The 24,382-nt window shown below is 39.1% G+C and overlaps 1 protein-coding gene across 3 annotated transcripts; it reads right to left on the bottom strand.

The window, feature by feature from the left end:
* Positions 1 to 23,728, bottom strand: kdm1a (lysine (K)-specific demethylase 1a). 3 transcript variants are annotated; one of them, XM_033988260.2, is made up of 21 exons: positions 23,674 to 23,728; positions 21,733 to 22,029; positions 19,882 to 20,050; positions 19,254 to 19,387; positions 19,093 to 19,171; positions 18,924 to 19,016; positions 18,290 to 18,396; positions 18,106 to 18,187; positions 16,975 to 17,069; positions 14,828 to 14,845; positions 13,473 to 13,615; positions 12,388 to 12,478; positions 12,172 to 12,306; positions 10,035 to 10,108; positions 8,364 to 8,475; positions 6,460 to 6,592; positions 5,427 to 5,614; positions 3,542 to 3,656; positions 2,671 to 2,798; positions 2,373 to 2,519; positions 1 to 1,581 (listed from the first exon to the last, which is right to left on the bottom strand). In XM_033988260.2, the coding sequence occupies exons 2-21, from the start codon at positions 22,003 to 22,005 to the stop codon at positions 1,372 to 1,374; spliced, it is 2,526 nt and encodes an 841-aa protein (XP_033844151.1). In that variant the 5' UTR covers positions 22,006 to 22,029; positions 23,674 to 23,728; the 3' UTR covers positions 1 to 1,371. The 3 variants fall into 3 exon arrangements, with proteins under 3 accessions (XP_033844151.1, XP_055087109.1, XP_055087108.1); XM_055231134.1 differs by having other exon boundaries at positions 19,254 to 19,381; XM_055231133.1 differs by having other exon boundaries at positions 19,882 to 20,047.
* Between the last annotated feature and the right edge of the window lie 654 nt (positions 23,729 to 24,382).

The following is a 24,382-nucleotide window of genomic DNA, read 5'->3' as shown; positions in this document are numbered from 1 at the left end:
CAGATTTTTATCTTTTAATAGCAAAACAATTGACAATATAAAATATCTGTGAAGACTTAAGACTTAATAAAATACATAACTGCTATAGCAACAAAAAAATTCACAGATCTTCCACACATATGTTCTTCTTTTCAGCTTGGAGCTATTTTCACTATACTCTTTAATCTAACATAACAGGGAAAAAAACAAAAAACTTAGGCTTTAAAGGTCCTATATTACACTAAATTGACTTGTGTGAAGTTTAAGCCATGTTATAATGTTGTTACCTCCTCAAAAACATACCTGGAGTTGAGTTTTGTTTCATTCACACATGTTTGAGAAATCCTGTTATTAGTCCATCTACATCTCAAAAGCTCAAAATGCTCTGTTCCACTTAGTGATGTCATGAAGCAATAATTTACTGAACAAAAGGTAAAAGGTAGCTGTTAACATAGAGACTGGCAATTCCAGGGCTGAAATCATCCAAATGATTCTGGCACACACAGTGGAGCACTTTCTGTATTACCACTTAATGACATCACAAGGTATAGTGTTTTCTGTTTGAGAGAATTAAGAATGAAATAAGGTCACTCCAGGTATGTTTTGATGCGGAAGCAACATTATAGCACAGATCAGAAAATGGCATAATATGGGCCCTTTAAAGGACACATATTATGCATTATTTGTTTTGTTACCTTTGCTTTGGACATTATTTTAAATTCTAAAATATGAAATGCCAAGTATAAAAGTGGACATTATGTTTCAGCTTCAGCGCTCCCCATGGTAACTCCCTCTGCTGCCAGTAGATGGAGCTGTACATACTTCTGGAAGCAGAGCAAGCGGTCACTGTTGGGTTGTGTGATGTCACGTCTCGGTCCAACGCTAATGGAAAAAATGAGATATGTTTACAATTTCCCCTTTTAGTGACAGCGCATCTCGTGTTACCCCAACACGCTAATGTAAGCACACAGTTGTAATGAACCAGATTTGATGGCATAAATGCTTCAAACAGCAATGATTTATGGACTTAAAAATGGTGCAGGGTTTGTACCTGTGACGCAATAATCCAGGGAAATTCAAACACTTATTTTCTGATACTATGCAGAGGATTACTGAAACCAGCATGAATGAAGAAAAGCACAACTCCAGGTATGTGAACAAGGGAACAATGTTATAACATGGGTAACAGTTCAAAAAAGGTCAATTTTGGATAATATGTGTCCTTTAACATCCAGCTAGAGTTCATAGTATTAAGACAACCGAGAAGGCCTCTGGAGCCAAAACAACCCAATTGTAATGCCACGCTGAGGACAGGACCATTCACAAGTTCATTTTATGTTCCAGTCCATAGATGGAGTTTGAATGGTTAAGTCTTTTCCAGTGTTGTAGGTGTTAAACAGCAGGAGCGGGTGGAGCTTGAGGAGGGTTGGCTGCAGCGGGGGCGGCGGTCGGCGTGGCTTGTCGGGGCAGGGTGTACATGGCTCCCAGGAACTGGTCAGCGATTCGACCTGCCTCCCGGAGCCCGCTGAGCAGAGCGCCGTGCACTGTGGCCGGATAGTTTCTGATGGTGTGCTCCCCTGCGAAGAAGAGGCGCGGTACGGGCTGTAGGGAAACAGAAAATTATGAGCATATACAATATTAAACTTAAGTGCAATTAAAAATATTTTATTTAAATAAGAATAATTTAATTACACCTAAAGCAGGCCTATTCTGCAAAATTGAATTTTCGGAGCCTTTAACCACGTTGTCGTTTGGAGTAATTCGGGCATGTCTGAGCAATCTTTAATCACTTAATTTCAAGACATCATACTGCTGAACAACCCCTGTTTTCACCACTACTAACATAAGGCCACTGCTCTGTACTTTGTTCTCCAATTAGATTTTTGTTAATCTGTGATGCGAATTTGGCAGTGCCGCACAGTCATTTTTGTACCAATGGAAAAAAAAAAAAACTCAGCTATTTTCTACTGTGATGTGCAACTATCCACCACTGGTGCACTTTGTTGTGATGATGTTTACGGCAACATCAGCTCTCATTGGGCACTGCTGTATTCTAATGCGGAAGTCAGTGGACTTGTTTCTTTTATTAAGTTTTTTTCAGATGAGTATTGCGATTTAAAATGTGCAAGTTAAAACAATGATGCACGTGCGTCATATTATATTATAACTATAACATAGGCTTGAACAATATGTTTTCTTTAAACATAGGCTTGAACAATATGTTTTCTTTAAAGAACACATAGAACTCTTAGGAAACATAAATGCTAAAAGAGCCATGCATTTGTTGTGAACACAATTTAAAAGCAGAACCAGTCCGGTGATGGAAGTCCATATTTTTACGTGTAACGCAGCTGGCAAAGAATCCCGTGGGGTGTAGTGTAATAGTGTCATACCTGTGAGGCCCCTGGGATGGCAGGCCCCGGTGTGATAGGCTGGGCCATCAAGTCGTAGTCGTTGCCAGAGGAGCCCGCTGCTACGTACGAGTAGGACCCCCTTGCCCAGGGGTCTGCACGCCATCGGGTCACCACTGTCTCCTTAGGCTGAATACACAGAGGTAATGCTATTTAAGGGCACAATATAAAATGCCATATGTGGACACAAAGTTAACTAATCATAAGACAACAGGACTAAGCAGGCAAGGTCATTGTGCAAGGTATTTGTAAATAATTGTTAGTGTCACATAGAACGTACCTGTGGCACTGCACTGCTCCCGAAGATCCCCTTGAGAATGGCCAGACAGCGGCCTACGATGACATCATCACTGATGTTCTCCATGATCCCAGCCGCCTCCCCTGCCATCAGGGCCAGCAGGATGGGAGCTGAGGAGGAATAAAACGCAAGGTTACCCATAAACCAACAATCATAACCTTCATACCCCAACACTACCACCACACCATCAGAGCCAGGAGGATGAGAGCTGAGACAAGCTTTATCCATAACCTGTTACTAAGTGATCACCTTAAATTTATAAAGCACTTTTCTGCTTTCAAGGCACTCAATGCACTTTACAATGCACCACTCAACCATTCACACAACAGTGTATGCACTGGAGGCGAGGTGGGTTAAGTGTGTTGCCCAAGGATACAATGGCAGTATTCATCCGCGAGAGCTGTAATCACACCATCAATCGGTGGGTCAGTGGATCTACTGCTCTACTAATCATGTTTATGTTAAGAGGAGAATTTGAACCCCCAAACTTCAGATCAGAGGACAAGCACACTACCAACTGAGCTACTGCCTGCGGACTACTGTTAATGACAATACACATGCCACCTTTGTCAGAAATATCTTATATAAGCTGTTGTGTCCATGTGACACAAACCATCAACAGAGATGAGGGAGCCTTTAACTTGGCTCACACATGGGACCCACCTCTCCAGAGACACCACATGGGGGCAGTGGTCAGTCTGATATATGTGCCAGTCTGTCAAACTGACCAAGCCTGGGAACAACAGCTGATAAGAGGCACATCACCGATCAGGAGACACCTTTTGCAGTTTTGTCTTGTTAGAAGGAAACAGACGCGCTACCATCTTGTTTCATTCATGCATGGCAGCTATACCTTTGTAGAGGTTCCAGAAGAGGAAGAGCTCTCCTCGGCTGGCTGTTGTGGAGCCCACATGTCCAAACAGGTTCACACTGGGGTCCCAGAAGACACGGTCGAAGCACAGCACCACCTGCACACACACACAAGTTGGGTTTCAATGCTTCTCAGGTACATTACATTGACTGATCCTAACCTTTAACATAGTTGCCACTTGCCTAATCTTGACCTAAACCATAACCCATTATAACCCATACCTGAACTTTAAATCATGCTGTTGATCTAATAAAAGATTTGCATCATGGGGACCTGATTGTTATACACATTGTGGGGACACACCAACACCAAGGGGACGTGTGTGAAAGGTATTTTTTCCACACAATATTCCATCAGCATTCTTCCCATTCAAATCGCACTGTGGACACTAGAGTGACTGAGCAGTGCGGTAGAGCTCCCTCTGCTGGACCTGACGCCACACTTTAGATTGTATAATGCTGCAGTAGTCAGGGAGATGGAGGGCAGAAGTGACGCAGGACAGTCTCCCAGGACGCACATGCACGCACACACGCAGAGAGCTGTGGTACATATGTCTGAGAATAGCAGTGTAAGAGGCAACGATATCCAAATCTCATGGTACAATATTATTTCAGTATGAACCTCACGGTACGATATTTATGGCGATATTGTGGGAATGCTCACGGTATCATAGAAGGGTAGAAGGGTGCTGCAATGTGAACGGCCTGATGTAGTTAAAATTTAAGAAAAAAGGAACTAAAATGAAACTAAACTAAGTTACGCTTACTTGTGTTGCAATTTTGTAGTTTTAACACTTTTTCTGTAAAGCACAACACAATGTCTTTATTCAGTTTTATTTATTGTGTAGACAAGGGAAGCTTGCCTGTATTTATTTATATTATAGTTATTTTGTCAACATCAGAAAACACATGAATCTTGCTCTGATCTGCAGCATACTTGTACAGCGCCTTAACTGGACTCTATTTTTGATGAATTTGAACTTAGGGATGTAACACTTGCTTGGCAAAATTACTATTTATAAATTGGATCAAAAGTGATACCCACATACTAATCGATATGAAAAAAATAAATCTCCCTAGTTTCCATTCTAGTTATCAACACTGAAAAAAAATCAAATAAAAAATAAAAAATGTACACAGTACAGATGACAAAATTTGACTATTCCTGAATAGTTTGTAGTAGTTCTGAAATGGTTCTAAGAGCAATATAGAAATAATACAGTTTGTGTTGAAATTTAAGTAACATTCCATTGCCAAAAAGTTTTTTAATGTCATTCTGGTATGAAATTGGTATCAAGCCTTAACAAAGTATTAGCTCTGGTACAAAAACTAAAGCCAGCTGGCACCCCTGTAGCTAAGCGTAAGTGCTGAATAAGTGGGTTGTTGTAATAATGATTTGAAGGAGAAGTCATTAGATTAAATGGTTCAGAGGTCTGGCATAGGTCCTGATCACTGCAGGTGTCTGAGGCATTTAGGGTTAGTTTTAGAATACTGCAGTAGACTGAGTATTGCATCTTGAGAAATGCATTAGTACCAGATTTGCGGTGCAAATAGGACTGAGAAATATGAATCACAATATATGTTTTGATTATCCTGATGAAAATATTCAGACAGTATTATGGCAGTCCATCAGAAGATGGATGAAATTTGCAGAATCAACCAAAAATAAATAATGAAGTGTAAAATGAACCCCAAAAGAGCAGAGATATGACTTTATATCCTTGTGTGGGAGATTACACGGTGGCTTTCTGTTCTTTATCAAGTATCTTTATTTAATAGTTTTAATATACACTTAATGTCCCCTTTAGCACATCTCAAACCTATAGCCATCCATAGTTTGTATCTGGCCCACACATGTAGAGTCCCACCTTGTTGAGGTTGCCGAAGCCCATCCTCTGGATAGCGGAGGTCTTCCATTCGGGCAAGGGGGGCACAAATTGCACAGCGGGGGGCTGCTGTTTGAGCACGCCTAGAGGCAGTGTGCACAGGACCGCGTCACACTTGTAGATGAAGGTCTGAGTGGTGGAACGAGTGTTCACTGCGATCACCTCACAGCCTGCACACAATAAGTCATACATTTAATGTTCTCCATTAGACCTGTCACAATAACACAATTTGAAGAACAATATATTGAATGCAATTATGCCACTGACATGAAAACCCAAATGCAGGATTTTCCTCTAAAAAACTATTCTATACACAGTATTGTTAATGAACATTAATTTTATTGCAGTATTGTTAAACACTTAAGAGTCATAAGTTATTTAGTCAACCCTCTAAATCTGAAATCATAGCACAGAAATACAACAAAAAGTTCCCCACTAGTACAAAGAACAAGTACCAAAATATTGACCCCCAAAAAGTATTACTCTATCTCTCTTGTATTGAACATGTTTGACTGGCCTTGTCCCAGAGCGATTCAGCGATTCACAAAAAGATGTTTACTAATTCCAAGTTTGTGGCACTGTGAGACGAGGCCAAAGCTAGCGTAAACACAAACCTACGTCCAGTTTATAGTCAGCTTTTTCTACATTTATTTCACTTCTCTGCACTTCAAGGCCGCGTGTCAGCCAGTCTTTATGTGGGTTTGGCTTCCTTCCAGGGTCTTCAAACGGGCTGGTACGATTCACTTTAGACAGTTGAGAGTGACACTTTCAGACTCCAAAGCATGCCCATGGTAACGACAACAGAATGTTATGTATAAATTCTGCCAACGCTGTAGTTTAGACATCAACAAGATGTGAAATCTGAACTGCACAAGAACTAGTACAAGAATCCCGTGCATTTCAGAACATGTTTACAGAAGTCTGAACAACAGGGTTAGCAGTTTTTACACAGAATAAGAGCTCATGAAGACACAGGAAGGGCATCTGACACAGGGATCTGGAGAGTTGCACTTACCAGAGGCAGTGTATCGGACCTGTCGTACTGCTGTGTTCAGTTTGATGTCCAGCCCCTCGGCCAGGGCCACGGGGACACACGAGTAGCCGTTTCTAACCGTCAGGTGGCTGCCCGTGAACTCAAAGTCATCGTCCTGAAGAGAGGAGAGGACAAAGGAAGACACAGGATTTTGAGTTTGAATAGATAAGATGCATTCATGTGACATCACAATACTGTAGAATCTCTATGGTTTAAACAGAGGTGGAGGACATGTCAGAGGTCTATGACAGATAGCAAATTTCACCAGATTGAAGATGTGTTGACCTGGTTTATGGTTAATATCTCTGTAATTACTGGGCCTATTCACATGAAACAAAAACTAGCACAAAGTTCAATGTGTTCTCTGTTAGCATAAATAAATAAAAAAGTTAAATGACTTTTTCATAATAGCTTCAGAAAGTGGTGCCATCACTCAACCCCAAAGCTGTGACTGTTTTCAGTTGAAAGAACTTTAAACCATAAGATTTACATGACAGGTTTGTGGAGCCAATCCCAAACTAATAATGATAAGATTCAACCTTTGTGGATCATACGTTTGGATATTTCTTTTAGTGAATCTCCCACAGAGTTGTAAAGGCCCCCGCCCTCCAAACTGATATATTAAAATTTGATGATGTCATAATTTCAGATGATGTTGTATGAATAATTACGGTAACAGGTGATAGCTATATAGAAATGATCAAGTATATTCATAATAGGGTTCTCAAAAGTATCAAAGTCGGATACGTATCAACTCATTTGAGCAGGTACTAAAAGTCACATTCACAGGACTGAAACAAACATTTCCTGAATATCTTTAGAATGAACTTGAGCTGGATCAGAACAAGTATAGCGTAAACACAGACTAGTATACACCCATGGACCACTATGGAACCTATCTGAACACTGAGGGATTACGCACATTTAAGGCCACATGGTAATATAAAAGAAAGTACTATGATTTAATGTTGAAAAACACATTTGATTGTCTAAAGAAACAGTGTTTTTATTATTATAATCATCATCTTGTATCTGTATTGAGTATCGAGTCCATTCTTTAGTATCAATATGGAGTTTAAAATTTTAGTATTGCGATACCCCAGTTCATATATAGAAAACAACGAAGTTCAAATCTGTCAACTGGACAAATTGTTGTAGGAGTGAAGACGTTTTGTTGCTCATCCAGGCCGTTTCTTCAGTTCTGGTCAGAATGCTGGTGGCCACTGCCTTATATCTATCTCAGGGAAGGGGGCTAACTACACTGAAACTGTAAACACCTATTGTCTCCAGTTTCATCTGAAACTGTCCTATTCAGCCCTTAACGACCCTGCTATTGTTCTCATTGTTCTGGGTCTGAGGATGGAGTTATAGATGGGGGAGAGATTATGTCTCAGACCCCCATTTCTGTTTAAGGAAGGATTCTCTTTCCTAACAAAAGTAGCCAGAGAAAAGAAATGGTTTGAGAAAGGAGTTAAAGAAGCTAAGATCTGAACTTCACTATCTTCAAAGGAGTGGTTAGTGGCTTTGAGATGGAGACGTACGGCAGACTGAGGTCCAGAGGAGCTCTCCCGCTGGTGTTGGTACATTCTCTTATAGAGTAGCTGTTTAGTTTCTCCAATGTAACGCTCCCTGCACTCTTCACTACACTGAATGGAGTAGACCATGTTGCTTGTTTGTGGCTTCTCTCAAACTAAAAACAGTTTCTGTGGAGTAGACTACATTACTTTGTTTATGGCTCGGGGTTTTGTCCTTAGGGTGTTCATATAGAAAAAAAAACAAGACTGGAAATGGAAATTGTGAACCATAACAAAAAAGATTTCCCATGGATTTGTCTGAAACCCAGAGCGCGGCATGCTGGGACATTGGACAGTTGCACAAACCCGTACCTGGTCCCAGTGTTTGAGGGAGAGGGTGGAGAGGGGCGTGGCGTTAGCAAACTCCAGGTTAGCAAAGTGCCAGTCCAGGATCTGTCTGTCCCGCGACGACAGGTACACATCACTGAGGCAGAGGAGAGGAGAGTTAGACTGGTGTGTGCAGGTAGAGCAGGTCATTTTTTTCAATTCTATTCATTCATTTTTGTATTGATAGCTTCACCCCTCAAGGGATGTTTATGACACCTGAAGACACTGCTCTGTCTGAAGCTCTGTTACTTATGTTAGACTTTAATCTGACCTTTGTTTTAACATAAAGAACTGACTTGGCTGAAACAACAGGTGAACTGATTTGGGCTGTTAAACAAGCAAAAAAAAAAAAAAAAAAGTTACAAGCTAGTAAGCATTAGCCAACAGTTTTTCAGTTACTTACAAAATGTCTTATTTAAATCCATTTTGTGTCTGTCCTTGAGTTTTCTAAAAACATATTAAGCCGTGTTTGCCAATTGTGTCACCGTGGTAACTGCTGAACATTTCCCCACAGACATACATACAGCCTCCCGACCTCTTTTGCAGTCTAGTTTTATTTTATTTTTCACCTTGCGCAATAGCATCTTAATTTAAGTAACTAAAAACCATGTGGAGGATCTGCAGATTTGAAGTTGCTCTTTTAAAAGGTAAATGCAGTGTCTGATTCACAAATAGATGAAAAAACACCAAACACATGAGCTCCACAGGACATACTGCTCTGTGCACCAGAGCGTGACCTGAGTGCATTGGTCAAAGCTGCTCAGACTGGCTTTAGTGGTCTGGTCAGAGGTGAGGGGAGAGTGAGTGAATTAATGCTTTTTCTTTTAATTGTAAATTAAAACAATCAGTTGGTGTGTTCTTTATCATTTAATCCGTGTTTATAATGGGGAGAGATGACACATGAGAATGTAATGGGGATCTGGCAGGAATGCCAGTGCCCAAGGAAAATTTTTAGGCACATGTGTATCCAAATTGTTCACACTCTGGAGCCCTGAGGATTATAATCATGTAGAATGGTAACAATTTTGGATATTTACAAAAATTTGGCCACAACAGGCTACATGGTTTTATATATGGGATTTTTAACACTGACAACAGAACTTTGCAATTGAATGTAAAGATTCGAACATATTAAAAGGAGTTTTTGTAATTTAAAGTGCATATCCACTTATTTCTAATTCTGACTTGGTTTGGTGGGATAGACCTGTGGTAAATATTTATCATAGTTTTACATCAGTTAAGTGGCAGTTTGTAGGAAAAATGTTAAGAAGAAAAGTACAAAAATACAGGAAGTAGCGGTGAGTTCTAAAAATTCCATCCAAAATGCAGGAGCGTTTCATATGCAAGGAAGGCAATTTTCTGACCGTTTAGACTAATGAAAATAAATGATAACACCGGTATTTTGTTAAGTTAAGCTTAATCTTAACTTTTGTGCAATTTAAACATTTGGCCCTTGTGACAAATGTTAAGTTATAGAATTACCTCCACATCTACTGCGCATGGCCAATTAGAAAATAAAATAAAGACTAGGTAAATACCTAAAGACTATGTTTGAGTGAAATGAAAAGTCTGTCATGTACACTGTAAGGTAAATTGGAATAAAATGTAATTGCCTGATTTTTTGCAGAATAGGCTATAGATGAACCCTGGTGTTACCTGGGGGGGTTGGCCTCCAGCTCCTGCAGCTTCTCCTCCAGCTTGGCCTGGCTCTCCACCAGCTCATCGTACTCCTGCACCGTAACAGACAACACAGAAGATCAAAAACATGCTTATGTGCAACTATGTGCACTTAGTGAACTATACAATAGATAACATATGCCTTGGAAGTAGTACAGTTATATATTTTATAGAAGATCTCGTGTTTGTGTCTGCTTATAATCTACAGGCATACCCCTGCATCACTGTGTTATAATTTTTATGTTTTAAATTGCAATAATCATCTAAAACGACTTAATAAAAGAAAAATGTAAAGTAAGTAAAAATGTACCAAAATGACTATACAACGCTGCAGAATCCTACATGCATGACCGATTAAGAAAATAAAAAATTGGAGAACAAAGTAAGTTCAGAGCGGTTGGAGTATGCTGGTGGCAGTGAAAACGAGAGTTGATCAGCAATATGGAGTCTTGAAAATAAGCGATTAAAGATTACCAACAACCACCAACTGATTTGTGCATGTTTGAGCAAAGATCTAAACTACACATAACAACGCATCAAGTATAAATCAGATACACACACAAACACCTTTATTGGTTAGCCATTTTAAACTGACTCCTAAAATGTCAATGCTCAAATCTACAATGATGTAATGTTGTCATCATTAAAGAGCCTGTACCTGATTTTTTCCTCATGTATTTGCACAGAATTAGTCCAGCCCCAGTACAGAAATATTGTATAAGCTGCTCTGGAGGTCTAAATAAGGCTGCTGTGTGCTGCTGTCTGCATCCAATTATAAAGCGTTTTATTGTCCAATTAGGAAGTGCCGTTAGCATGCTAGTTGTTGTTAGCTTTACCCTGAAGTAGTGAAAAGCGCTTATAAACTCACCGCAGTGAATAATTAGGATGCTCGGAAAGCATTAGGTAAGTGAGGAATAACCACCACTGCAAACTGTTTAAGTTTTTAAGACAATAAAAATCAGGTACAGCGCCTTTAAGTGGCTTAGTCGCTCCCATAAAGCAATCCACACACCTACGCAAAGTTGCCCACCATCAAAATATTTTATCTTTGAGTTGTGCTTAAACCTACGCGCCACCATATTTAGTCTTCAAATATAACACAGAGGCTACACATTCCTCCACCCTCTGACAGTGAGTGTGGATGGAGCCGTGGTAGCTCCAATAGCAGCTGCCTGTAGACCTACTCAAGACCTGGATCCAAAATACACGGCATGCAGCAGTGGAGGTGATTTATATGCTCCAAAAATAAGATGGTAAACCTCATTCTAATAATACGCTGTAACCGCATTAAACCACTTAAACACAGGTTGCCAGCGCTCACATAGCTTTGACCCAGTGGCCCATTTTAAACCAGGGACTGGAAAATAGGCATTCTACTAGGGAGTAATTTGAATTTAAGACTTTTTTTAATGCGATGTAAGATGGAATTTTGTTTGATGCTCTGATTTCCCAGCTACCTTTGCTCCCTGTGCTACATCAATCCCCCTTCAGATCACATTATCACATCCCGCTAATGAAACTACAGCACATTGCATTGGGTTTGTCAGGTTGTAGTCAAGTTGTAGTATTGTTTTGTATCATACTTTTGTATATTTAGGGCTGTGTGAGAGGATGAGTGGTGTAGGCTTGTAGGCTGAGTTTAGGTTAGGATCTTAGTGCTAATGATAAGCAAAGATCAAATAGGGCCCGGGAGAGATTGCTACATTACTCAAACATGCCATCTAAAACCTCTTCAGGCAAAAGGGGTATACTGCAAAACTTTGTGAAGCTTTCCACCGAGTCAATAATCTACATAATAAACAAATAAATCTAGTTTTAAATGGTGCCATGTTGCAACAGGCCAACTTAACTTGCCAGCACCAGGCCAAGTTACATGTCGGATCTATGGAGAAATGACCCGGCTACAGCTGTATCGTACAAGCAGTTCTTGACGTCAAAATAATTCTGTTGTGTTCGAGAAGAAGGATGTGCACTGTTAGCTTGCTAGTTGTTTAATTAGAATGCTTAGAATGCATAAAGTGAGGAAGAACTTTAGACCACGGCAAACTGTTTAAAATGAACTAGTTAAGTTTTATACCAAATGATTTTCTAAAAAACATGTACTCAAAACTCTTACTTTGCACAGTGCTGTGAGGTCGCGGTGTTTGCTCTTCACCAGGAACTCTGCGGTGATGTCCCGGGGAGGCTTTACCTCGCTGGCCTCTTTGTACTGCTGGTGGAGTTCTTTGACACGCTCCTTTGTGGACACCATCTTGGGAAGGTCACAGAATGCAGGTGTTAACATGAGTCGATAAAAAAATCTATACAAGTGTGTTTAAAATGGCAGACTGACTTTGTTGAGGAGGTCTCGCAGCTCCTCCTGTGTTTTGACGATCTTCTTCCAGTGCTCGATCTGCTCATCTTTGACGTGTTTCTCTTGGAGTCTAAACAAAACAACAGCAACAAATACCTGCTTGATTCATGCGTTATCATGTTGCAGTTAAAGGTTTACGGTGTTACTTTCTGGGGGTATCTCGGTATGGCATTAAACACATCTGTGTAGCGTGTAGTTCATTTTGAGCTCAAAGTTGCTCAAAATGACCTTGAAAAACATTAATTCTACTATGTGTAAACACATCTCTCTGCAGATCTGAACTTGGACTAGTGGAATGACCTGCTTGTTTCCATAGTTATGTGGTGCTTTTAATGAAGATTTTTAATGCATTTTAGCATTACTGCCTAGAATTACTGTAGTTACAATGTAGTTTTATTATAACCTGTTTTTTCATACACTTTCTTGTGGTAGTTTGACTTCTCATTGTTCATTGTTCAATATATTGTATTTTAGCAGCAAAACTTCTCATATTCTCCATTTAAATGAACAGGATTAAAGTGCATATTACAGGTTTTCATTTTATTCTAATAATGGTCTTGGTTTGGAGAGTTAGTACCTGTGGTAAATATTCATCATAGTTTTACATTAGTTAAGTGGTAGTTTGTGGGAAAAAGTTGAGAAGAAAAGTACAAAAATACAGGAAGTAGTGGTGAGTTCTAAAACAGAAGCCCTCTACTTATGTTATCAACACGGGAAAGTCCATCCAAAATACAGAGATAATTTACGCACAAGGAGGGCATTTTTCTGACAGTTTAAACCTTCATTTAACAAAAGGTGTTGTAATTAGACTAATAAAAGTTGGGTAATTTAGACAAGTTTTGGAATCATCTCTACGTATGTCATATCTTTTGCCCAATTCCAACCAGGAAGTGAAATTATAAACTTCACCAACATAAAAATGATGTTAACCATGTTTTCATGAAATGAGTAGTCTGTCATATGCACTTTAACTCACCACAACAAGTGCAGATTAGAGGCATTTAGAGGCAAAAGCGGGTGGGGCATAATGAGATCAACAATGAGGAGAGCAGAGTGATACTGACTGGATGACCACTTCCAGGGCTTGCCCCAGAGATACGGGCTTGTTGTTGAGGAAGTTGAAGTCCAGTTGGTGGCTCAGGTAGGACGTGGCCTCGAGCAGACGGTTAAACTCCTGCTCCACCATCTCGTCCTTCTCCTTGGGCACCTGAACACAGCACACACTATCTCGATTACATGGAAAAGATCAGAGGAGATGAGGAGAGGGAGAAAGAGAAGCATGTCACACTACAGGCTAAAGCTAGCATGTTGTTAGTCCAGGGTCGGAGGAAATAGACACGCTGGCTGAGGATGAAGAAGGATTTGATTGGCAGAGCTGTAAAGATGGGTGTTAGAGACAGTAAATGATAGAACGGGGAGTTGGCTCAAAAATATTTAGAGGTAGGCCTAAAAAAAATCCTCCAGTAAAACATATTAATGAATATGGAATAAGGTACATTTGATTCATATTTTGTTTGTTGTTTTCCTGCAAGATTAGCCGCAATAGAATTAAAATCAGAATGGATGCAATTAGCTAATCTCAAAAGCTACAATACCAAAGTACCAAATTTTCCTCCACAAACCAAATATCCTGCCTTATGCTGCATAAAAACTGCTAACCCTGTAGTTTTCTTGTATTGGTTTGTCAGTTCATATTTCAGTCTTTTTCAACTTTGGACAGAATCCTATTATTAAAAACCACAAATCTAATTGCAATGCTTGTCAGAAAAATGCAATTTTATATTTTTCCAAAATAGTTCAGCTCTGGTTTGTAGATATTTAAATCACAGAGACTTTCAAAACTGACAAAAAAAATATTACATTATAGTAAATTTAATACATCAGTTTTAGGTTATCGACCCTCAACCGGAGCATTACATTGTGAACGCATATTATAACGATATTCAAAATTACAGTTACAAAACTCCCTGTAAATAATCATAAAAATACAGAAATGTATGATATGAAACAGAAGAGTCAGTGCAGATATGTGAAAAAACAATATCTGTAAGTGCCATATTGATCAAATAACAGTTCCATAGAACATTTTATGGAAATTTCTTTCCGAGTTTGAATTGGTGTACCCCAGCAACGAGATGCAATATGGCTGTTTGGTCTCGCAATAGGATGCGAGTGCCATTACATAATGTAGTTCAATGTATTTAGTATCATAGAACTGTGTGCGTGAAAGGACAGTACAGTGGTAGCAAGTCAGTTAAAAGGAATTATCAACATTTATGAAAAATCATGAGAAATACATATGCAGCTGTGTAATGAGCGGGAACTGCATGGAACTGGCAAGATGATGGAGGGATGAGAATCAAATGAAGGGATGAGAATCAGAAGGACGGTAAAATAAGAGAAATAAACCCATACATACACTGGTGCACCTTTCCCCCTTTAGCAGTGCACCCACAGATGAACACGGAGCCAGGGGAGAGAGACAGAGAGAGACACATAGGTTAAGTACACACATCTAGACTGGATTTTCATGCATTCAATATATTTCATTATATTTTTAGACACCTTATCATTAGTAACATTCCTGCAGTTGTATTTTGTTCTACTTGCGCTGTTCAGTTTGAGTAGGCCTGCCAGTTTAAACCAATCTCCCTCTAGAGCTCAAACTGTTTAATCCCACTTTATGATGTCATCAGGTGATAATCTAGACATGCACCTCTGTACATTTTAAGTTTGCACTCCAACTCACAGCTAGCTAACCAATGTCTTTACTAGCAGGTATTGCTTTGTCCTCATTTGAAACCTTTCTGGTAGAGGGTGTTCATCTTCATTACTTAGAATGTTCCACAGTATGGCATTAAACTTGTGGCTCTCTCTCTCCATGGTGACAAGCAAAGGTTATAGGTTAGCTCTGTGGAGAAGCAACCCCACTCACAGTGAGAGTGCGCCTGTGATCAAATGAACTAGACGGATACTTTTAATGCCATACTGTGGAACATTTTAAGGAAAAAAATAACGTTCCCATGGAGACAAACCTCCCGCCAGAAAAATTACGCAGTCCCTGCCATCACATATTCTTTTACCATTGCATAGACTTTTATATGGTTATGGGTAATTTTTCTCAGTAAAATACACTGCAGTTAGCTTACATGCCATCAAATGAAACATGCTAATGCTACCATACTAATAAATAGTGCTAGCAAACATAAACTGCACACAAAAAAGTCTAAAGGCCTGACCTAAATTTTTCCCCTTGTATCTGAGCAAAAATTGTTTTCGCATCATTACAGATATATTGCATAAGTAGCTCGTGATGTCACATTAAGTCCGTATCCAATTTTAAAGCTTTTTCTAATAATCAGGAAGTGCACCATTAGGAAGCTAGTTGTTAGCATTACCATGGTGGCAATGATCTCTGAAAGTTGTGAAAAGCACTTTAGAACTCATTGCTGTGAATAATTATGCTCTGAATGCATAAGGTAAGTGAGGAATAACTTTGGACCACTGCAAACAGTTTAAAATGAACTAGTTCTGTTTTTCACATCTTTAAGACGGTGCCTTTAATCATGTGTTCTCTACTGCTGGAGGACAACTACCATTTTCCACAGCAAATTTGGAGAGAGAGAGAGGGCACGAAATGTCTGCTAAATATTTGGGACGATGTAATCAGTTGCTGGTAGGAAGTAAACAACACCAGGTCCTAGTTAAGCGTGAAACGTAATATGGCCGCACAGGAAAACTGAACTCCTCACATTCCATTAGGCTCCTGGGAGAAAAACGTGCCTGACCTGAGTGATTTGGACAATTAGGCAAATAGCTTTACCAGTTAACAAAAAAGGTTATTCTTGGATAAAATGCTCAATGTTGTTTTAGCTCGCTGCGGGAGGACAGCGGCGACAGTCACTACGGTTACATGCACAAAACTCCAACTATGTTTACTGTCTGATTATTAGGGCTGCAGCAAGTGATTTAACTTTTTTTTATAAGTCAACAATTGTTAATTTTGATCTGGAAAATGGTTTTATCCTTAAGATAGCATCAATATTTTTCAGGGATTCATTAAAAAATGTGGAAAACAGAGTTTGCAGTGATCCAAAGTTATTCCTTGCTTACCTTGCATTTTGGGCATCCTAATTATTCACCATGATGAGTTTATAAGCACTTTTCAATACTTTCAGAGACTGGTAATGCTAACAACAACTAGCATACATTATATCTGTACAGGGGTAATTTGTAAGTTCTCCAAGTCACTTTTGAAATATTTATTGGACTAGTCAACTTACATTTTTTTTGCGAAGTTCTAGTCCAATTTCTTGTCTCTACATGCAGGTTTTAAATTTAATCCCAAACTGAGGAACATACCAGGTAGAGTAATAACATCTCTGTAGAAGCAAGTAGGTGGCAGACCCTCCATTAGAAAAGTTACAGAGTCTTTTAATTTGTTTTTTTTGAATATAGGAGGACCAAAATAATGAAAAACAAGCTAGAGTGTATTGTTCAGAGTAGGTCAGTTCTCCCGTCTTTGCCCTGCATGTAAACAAAGTGAAGGGGCATGTCTGTCCTCACCGCCTGTCCATTGGCTTCATACAGGGGACACTTCTGCTTGATTTTGGCCAGCTCCATGTTGACCTGCTTGCTGACCACCGCCATGGGGTTTCCTCCTGGGTCCAGAGAAATAATATATGAGATTGGGTTAGGATGAACCGGTTTTGCAGTATGAAACATTGCCCTCTACAGGAGGATGTGCATATTGACAGACAGAAAATCAGTTCAAGTGTCAACCTTGCCTACAGTTACATCTATTACCCTATAAACTAAGACAATTGTTCTATAGTTTTACAGAAATTATGTAGACACAAGAAGCAAAATTTGGGTTAGTGTACCAAGGTTCTTTACCCTTTAATGGACTGAAAAGTCAATTTAAGGGTAGAATAGGTTTAACCACATTATAGTTGTTTCCCTTCTCATTTACCCTCTTGAAGTTGTGTTTGGAGTGATTCGGGCAGTGAACAATCTTTAATAGCTTATTTTCAAGACGCCATTATGGCAATCAACTCCTGTTTTCACCACTGGTACACACCCACTGTCCTGCACTGACTGCATTCATGTTTGTTTATTTTACATAACTTCTGGCAGCATTGTGTAGTCATTTTGGCAAAAAAAAAAAAAAATCCACTACTTGCTAGTGTGATCTGCAGCGATCCATCAGAGGTGATGACAACTACAAGGCTCTTTGTTGTGATGTTTACAGTTTTCCTTTTTTCCGAAACTGAACTTGCACCCTTTAGCGTCTCTGCTATTGAAGCACAAATTCAAATTTTTCACACCAAGTACCACCAAAGAAAAGATTTGCCTATAACAGGACTATTACAGGTCTAATCTAGGGGTAAACCAGGTCTAAAAGTGGACCACAAAATTTCCACTGTATTTCTAAAGAAATGATCCAAGGAAGGACAAAACGTTATTAAAATTAACTCTAAATTAGGCAAACCCAGAAAATGTCCAAGTACAACCAAAAGGAGCTCACGTACCGCCAGTGTAACACAGTTTGAATGCACTGTGACACTAATTAATGAACCATTTTATGAATGAAGCAGAGTTTGATATACAAAATCACTTGTTCCTCTCTTTTCAAAAATTGAACTGGCGTACTTCAGATTCAATACTATTGAAGTACAAACTGAAATGATTTCTTACCGAGCCCAGTGACCACCATGGCTCCCAGATCAGCCACATAGTTTCCCTTCCTGAATGTGGCCACTCTGCCTCCCACACGATCCTGGCATAAGAGACAGAATTTTGATTTTCTGTATATTCCTCTATAAAATACTCATAACGATAATAAAAAATTTCATTATAATAGTCTTGTTTGACTTCTTACTCTGGCCTCTAGGACAGTCACATCCATCCCAAAACTTTGGAGCTGTCTGGCTGCAGCGAGACCAGACACCCCTCCTCCAATCACAATCACCTTTCCAGTCTTTTTAGCTGTGGGGGAAAAAAAAAAAAATGTATAAAAAAGTTATGATTAAAAAAAGGGTATTCAAAAGTATATAAATTCAACTGAAATATTCAAATGTAGGTCAAAGACACGCTTGAATAATCAGGAGGTTTGCTGAAGTTGTAACTTGACCATTGTGTTACATTTCTATGGGGTACCAATTGCTAACATGTGACATATTTAGATCTCCATGTGACCTTTTATTGTTTTGAAAATGCTATATACAAAACATTAAAATGTTTAATTAGTTCCAGTTTTTAATGGTCCAAGTCCCCTGTCCCCTTTCTCTCCATGCAACCACTTCAGACATAACTTTGGTGAAGGAACAGTGTTATAACATGGTAGAAAGCGCCAAAAAGTTAGGTGTAGGTTATTTTAATAGTGAAATTATGAATAAAAGTCTGGTTAATGTAAACAAAGAGAAGCACCTTCATAAAGAACATGTATAAATGAAAGAAAGCACTATCCTGGTATGTTATTAATGATACTATAACATGTTTTTCAGGGAACTCACTTGGCAACGGCTTGACCCTTTTGTAAATGCCAAAGTTGATGAGTCCATGCCTTTCTAAGTAACTGTGTACCCTGTGGACCAATACTGCATCACCTGGAATCAGACACAAAAAACTTTAGATTTAACCAGATTTACTCCGTCAAATACACAACATGTCTAACTGTCTCACTGTTGTATGGAGCCTCGAGCTGCTGTGCCGTAGCCTCAAAGGTGAGTTGGATCTTCGGGTTGTCCAGCCACAGTTGAAGCTAGTGGAGATCAGAAAGTTAATAACAAAATGAAATGTCAAAACATCATTAAACTCATCCATGTGTGGTACAAGTGACTGACTGTGCGGTTGCGGATGTACAGGAAGACTTTCTGCGTCTGCTGGGGTCCGCTGATGATGTCCGGGAAGCAGGCGGCCTCCTGGGACGTCATGCGGTCATGGGGCAGGCGGCTCTGGAACGCAGCGCCTTCTACACCTGACCGGACAGGGAGCTTAGGAAAGGCTTGGGAGCGATTATGTATACCCCGTATTGGTATGAAAATATCCCAAGGACCCACTGGTTTCAACAACAGCATCACAGTAAAATTCTGAAGTTCAAAGCACATTTATAACTAAATCTGGATTATTTTTTTTGTTTAGTTCCCCCCCCCCATTAGTCACATTATATGTTTGGACTTGTATATAAGAAGAAACTGTATCAAGGTTGCAGTCAAAGACCCTTGAAGACAATTTGAAAAGATTTTTGGCTGATTTCAGTGCATTTGACAGTAAAATCATGGTAGAATAGATTTTCTTTTTTATATTTCAAATGCGAGAGAAATAAACCTCTACTTGTATTATGGAAATAAAATGGCTCTAATCATCAAAAACAACTATGTAATGTCTTCTTTAAAATACATTGTAAAAAAAAGGAAGCAGCCTTCATTTCAAACATCCTAGTCTAGGCCAGTGAATACTTGCCCCACTCACCAGACGGCTCCTCAGGTTCGCTGTCCTGCTCCTCCTCGGGAGGGGGCGGAGGGGGAGGCACCACCTGCTTCCTCTCCTTCTCTGCTTTGGCGTTCCTCTCCTCCTCAGAGTAGTACTCGTCCTCCGACAGATTGGCCAGGCTTTCATCCATCTCGCGGTACTCCACCTGCAATAGGAGGCACAATAAAAGCAACATTAAAACCAGCGATGTGGTGCTACAAGCGCCCCCTCCTTGGGACACTGTTACTGACCACTAAAGATCAGGGGCACGACATAGGAGCTGCACACAACAAAGTTGTCTTGTGTGTTGTGAAGCAGCAGTTGTGAAGCATAATCGCAAATCTTATATCTCATGAATAGTACTGTTGAAATAGTCACATAGGAGTAGCCTGGCTAAGAAAGACGCATTTTGTATACAGTCTGATATACAGCTGATCTCAGCATGGACCCCACCCTACAATGCAACCCCTGAATGGGACTAATAGCGCCGCAATAATGCTTGCCTATATTTGCAGTGATGTATGAAGGCATCATAACCATGCATAATGGTCAAGCAAAACTTCCTCACTCAGAACAATCAAGATGGTGTCCATCAGGTAGCTCACTCCTCTCAACTCTCTCTGTTTAAAATTGTATCCTCATAATATATAATATTTATTTGATAAGAATAGATAGATACAATCAGCATAGATTAACAAGTGCTAATCTGAAGGCACAGTGTCTTATTAGGGATGCACCGATCCAGCTTCTGCCAATACCCAATATTATTCTATAGCAGTGTAGGGATGGAAAATGGTACTTATTTCCTTAAAACACAGTTAACAGTTACACAACACAATTCGATCTCTTGTGTAATAAATTATTTACCCTTCAAATCACTATTGAACAGCTTTGTATTAATACAAGTTCAAACATTATCAGATAGTAAGAAACATTTTTGTAATTTTACATAGTAAAAGAAAGTTTCAGTTATGTCTAGCTGACAGAATTGCTTTCTTTTGCTATGGACCATACCTGGATGACTAAGGGATTACACAGACATTATCGGATGTTCTAGGCCAAAATCTGCATATATAATAATAATAATAATATCCCATAATTTCCAACCTGTATTTTGGCTGATCCCATTTTATTGAAACAATATCCGATAGAGCTAATTTTTCAGTATCAACCCGATATTTACTTCCAGTATCGGTATCGGTGCATCCCTGGTGTCTAGGCTAATTTATAACCCCTAGACGTGATACTAGTGAAATGACTAAAGAAAATTGAAATCATGCCGTTACTTGTCTGATTGGCTTACTCCATGTACGTTATCCCACCTGTGGAAAAAACAAACTGAAGAACAGCATTTCATAGGAGGGCGGAACAGGTAAAAGATGTATCATATTAACAACTTGCAATGATCAAACAAAAAATTCAATGAATAAGGGAATTAGCTGTTTAATTCATTGTTATCAAAAGTATAAAAAATACCAATCAATACCAAAACTAGTATCAAAACTAGATACTTATTTGAGCATGTATAAATACTAAAAAAAAAATCACAGAACAGAAATTAACCTTTCCTGAATAGCTTTAGAATTATCTTGAGCTGTATCAGAGCAAGTACAAGACCAAATAAACCACATTATTGCCCATGGACCTCTATGGAAACTACCTGGACGACTGAGGAATTACACAGATATAAGGCTACATGGTAATATGTACTAAGTACTACCATTTAACGTTGTAAATCACACCAAATCTATTGTCTAAAGAAAGAGTGTTTTTATTATCATTTTAGTATCGGATTGGGTATTGTCCTTCCTCTCCCTGACTGTAGGGGCAGTAGAAACCTAAAATGTTTACTTTTGCTCGCTTCCGTCGGCTGGTTCTGCGGACTTCGGCGGCCTCGAGGTCCGCCGCACTGGGCCCCCCCTGGTGAGCTCCAGAGGGGGGCGCTCCGGGCTCTCCGCTGGGGGAAGAGCGTTCCTTCTTCTTGACCTCCATGAGCCCGGCAGAGGAGGCGGAGGTCCCGGTCTGTGCGTCTGAAGTGGGGACTCGCTCGGTTCCAGATGCCCCAGCAGAGGAGGAAGAGGAGGAGGAAGAGGAGCCCGCATCAGACTTTTTGCTAGAAAGCATAATGGAGGATGTTGGAGGCCTCTCCTGAAAAATATAAAATGAACCATTTAAGACAGATCACACGTTATTTTCAACTGTAAGATGAAAGAAAAATGAAGTTAGAAAATCATACTAAAAGAAAAATCCCTTGGAATACTATGAGATGACTATGGGCTAATGATGCCTGTGCAAGACAAATGCAAGATCTACAACAAATGTACACCTTTAAGAACAGCTAGTAAAACTGTAACATCTATTTATTTAAATGGGAGGATACATCAAATTTTTATTTTTATACATTTCACAAACATTACCCATTTGTGTTCCCCAGATGTGAAAAACATTCAAATCAAACAACTAGAGTGAGTTGTTATAATTTGATGTTTTGGTTCTCATGATGACTATTCAGTAAAAAAGCACAATGAGCCTCATACGAGTCTCTCATTTGGGTTGCCAGTTCCAATGATGGAATCCAGTTGGTTTAAACCTAAAAGGCCTCTCTGATCTGAATCATCACTATCTAAACCCCATTACCTGCAGCCAATCTGTGCACTAGCCTGTGCAGCACAGGCTAGTGCAGCCTGTGCAGCTCAGTGAGTGAATTCTGGAGGTTCTGAGCTTTCACATAAGCACAGCCTGTCCATATACTGAGAATGAGAAAAACTTGTATGCATCCTCTATCTACAGGTTAAGGCTCTGGCAACACAGGTTCAGTTGTGATTGTAGTTTATTTGTTACCAGTAAGGCAGTCTATATACCCTCCATTTAATGTATTGATGCTTCATGATGAGCGTATCTATCTTGAGAAAGTGATTTAAGAAGTTGTTGAATGAAGAATTTAAGTATGTTTATAATAAGTAGCTAGGTAAAAACATAATTAAAAACTAAATAAATTTCATCATGCAAATATTTCAACATTCATTTAGTTAGCAACAAAACGTAGAAACGTTGAATATAACGTAAACATTTAAGAATTCAAATCAAACCAATAGGCACAATCTGCTCTTATTTATTCTGAGAAAGATCTACTAACACTGGACACCAAACCGTGCATGAGTGTTTAATGTTCATGACTTAATGAAATGACTGCTGCATGGTAAAGTAACCTGGTTTTTACCCATTTCTCCGTGCACCGTGTAATATCCATTCAAAAGCTAAGAAACGAAGACAGAACCACAACAGGGATTACCAACAACACCTATATTATATGCACAAAACGCAAAAAGACACAAATTACTCTCATTATTACACCAGTCACATGCAGACCATTCAAGTAAAGTATATGAATGGAAGCTCCATAGCAAGTAGTCACATCATGTTAGCATTTTAGCAGCAAACCGGTGTAGCTTTAAGAAATCAAAACGATAAATAAAAGCAAAAATAATGTCTAAACCTTAATCATATACAAACTATTTTCAGCTATAAAGGTTGATTGTTTTGTGCTACCGTGTTAGCTTCGGTTTGGTTACTTGTTTTGAACGCGCTAAGCTAAACGAGCTAACAATGCTAACAATGAGCTCCAGTTTAGCAGAACAGCAGGAGCAGGTGCGATCTGGAAAACGGACTATTTTTCTACGCCAAAGATGGATTTATACGTAAAATACGGGTGTGACTACACGATAGACATCAGTACATAAACATCTCTTAAACGGATTGTGCACTAATAAAGGTGAAAGATGACTTTGTTACCTCTTTGTGCCTCGCAGATGTCAATACAAAGACGGCGCAGTTACGAGACCCCGGAATGAATGAACTCTGCGCCTATTGGTTAAAAGGAACGAGTTGTACGTAAGCACGCTGCGCAGGGATTGGTTGGATTTGGGGAAAAGGGGTGTTTCCAGGCAGATTTTGGTCTGGTCAATACAATAAAATAAAAAAAATTGGTAAATGAATATATTGTTTTACAGAAATTAGATTCAAATTCTTGGTTACGAAAAAAATAAAATAAAATAAAAAAATAATTATAGTTTATTTATTTAATTTTAATTCCATGTTGTGTGACACATAAATTATGATTTATTTATTTAACAAATATGAATATAATAAGAAGAAACACACAATATTAGGGGGGATACAAGGCTACGAAACCTAAACCTAAACTATATGAGATGGTCTGAAAGATGTACTTAATTTAGCCTAATAGGCCTACTTTCTTTGGTGATGTAAAACCCGTGCTATAAAAGTAGGTCTATCATTTGTGGGCATCAATTTACAGATACATGTAATATATATGTATTCAATTTAACTTACTTGAACCATAGTTGATCTACTTTCACTGAAAGCTTTAGCGCATATTCTGCAGGTGTTGTATATTTGTATATTGCATATTTGTTATATAGTTGTATATTTTGTAAATATTCAGTCAAATATATTCAACAACACAAAACAACACGTTTCT

The sequence above is a fragment of the Periophthalmus magnuspinnatus genome, chromosome 22 (assembly GCF_009829125.3).
Source record: "Periophthalmus magnuspinnatus isolate fPerMag1 chromosome 22, fPerMag1.2.pri, whole genome shotgun sequence".
Taxonomy (NCBI): Eukaryota; Metazoa; Chordata; class Actinopteri; order Gobiiformes; family Gobiidae; genus Periophthalmus; species Periophthalmus magnuspinnatus.
The sequence above is the reverse complement of the archived record's forward strand: the minus strand, read 5'-3'. Positions and strand labels throughout refer to the sequence as shown.

Coding starts and splice junctions, on each gene's coding strand:
- kdm1a (XM_033988260.2), bottom strand. CDS start 22,005: ATGCTTTCTAGCAAAAAGTCTGATGCGGGCTCCTCTTCCTCCTCCTCT. Junction 19,172..19,253: donor TGTACATCCGCAACCGCACA/GTCAGTCACTTG, acceptor GATCTCCACTAG/CTTCAACTGTGGCTGGACAA. Junction 19,017..19,092: donor GCTCGAGGCTCCATACAACA/GTGAGACAGTTA, acceptor GTCTGATTCCAG/GTGATGCAGTATTGGTCCAC.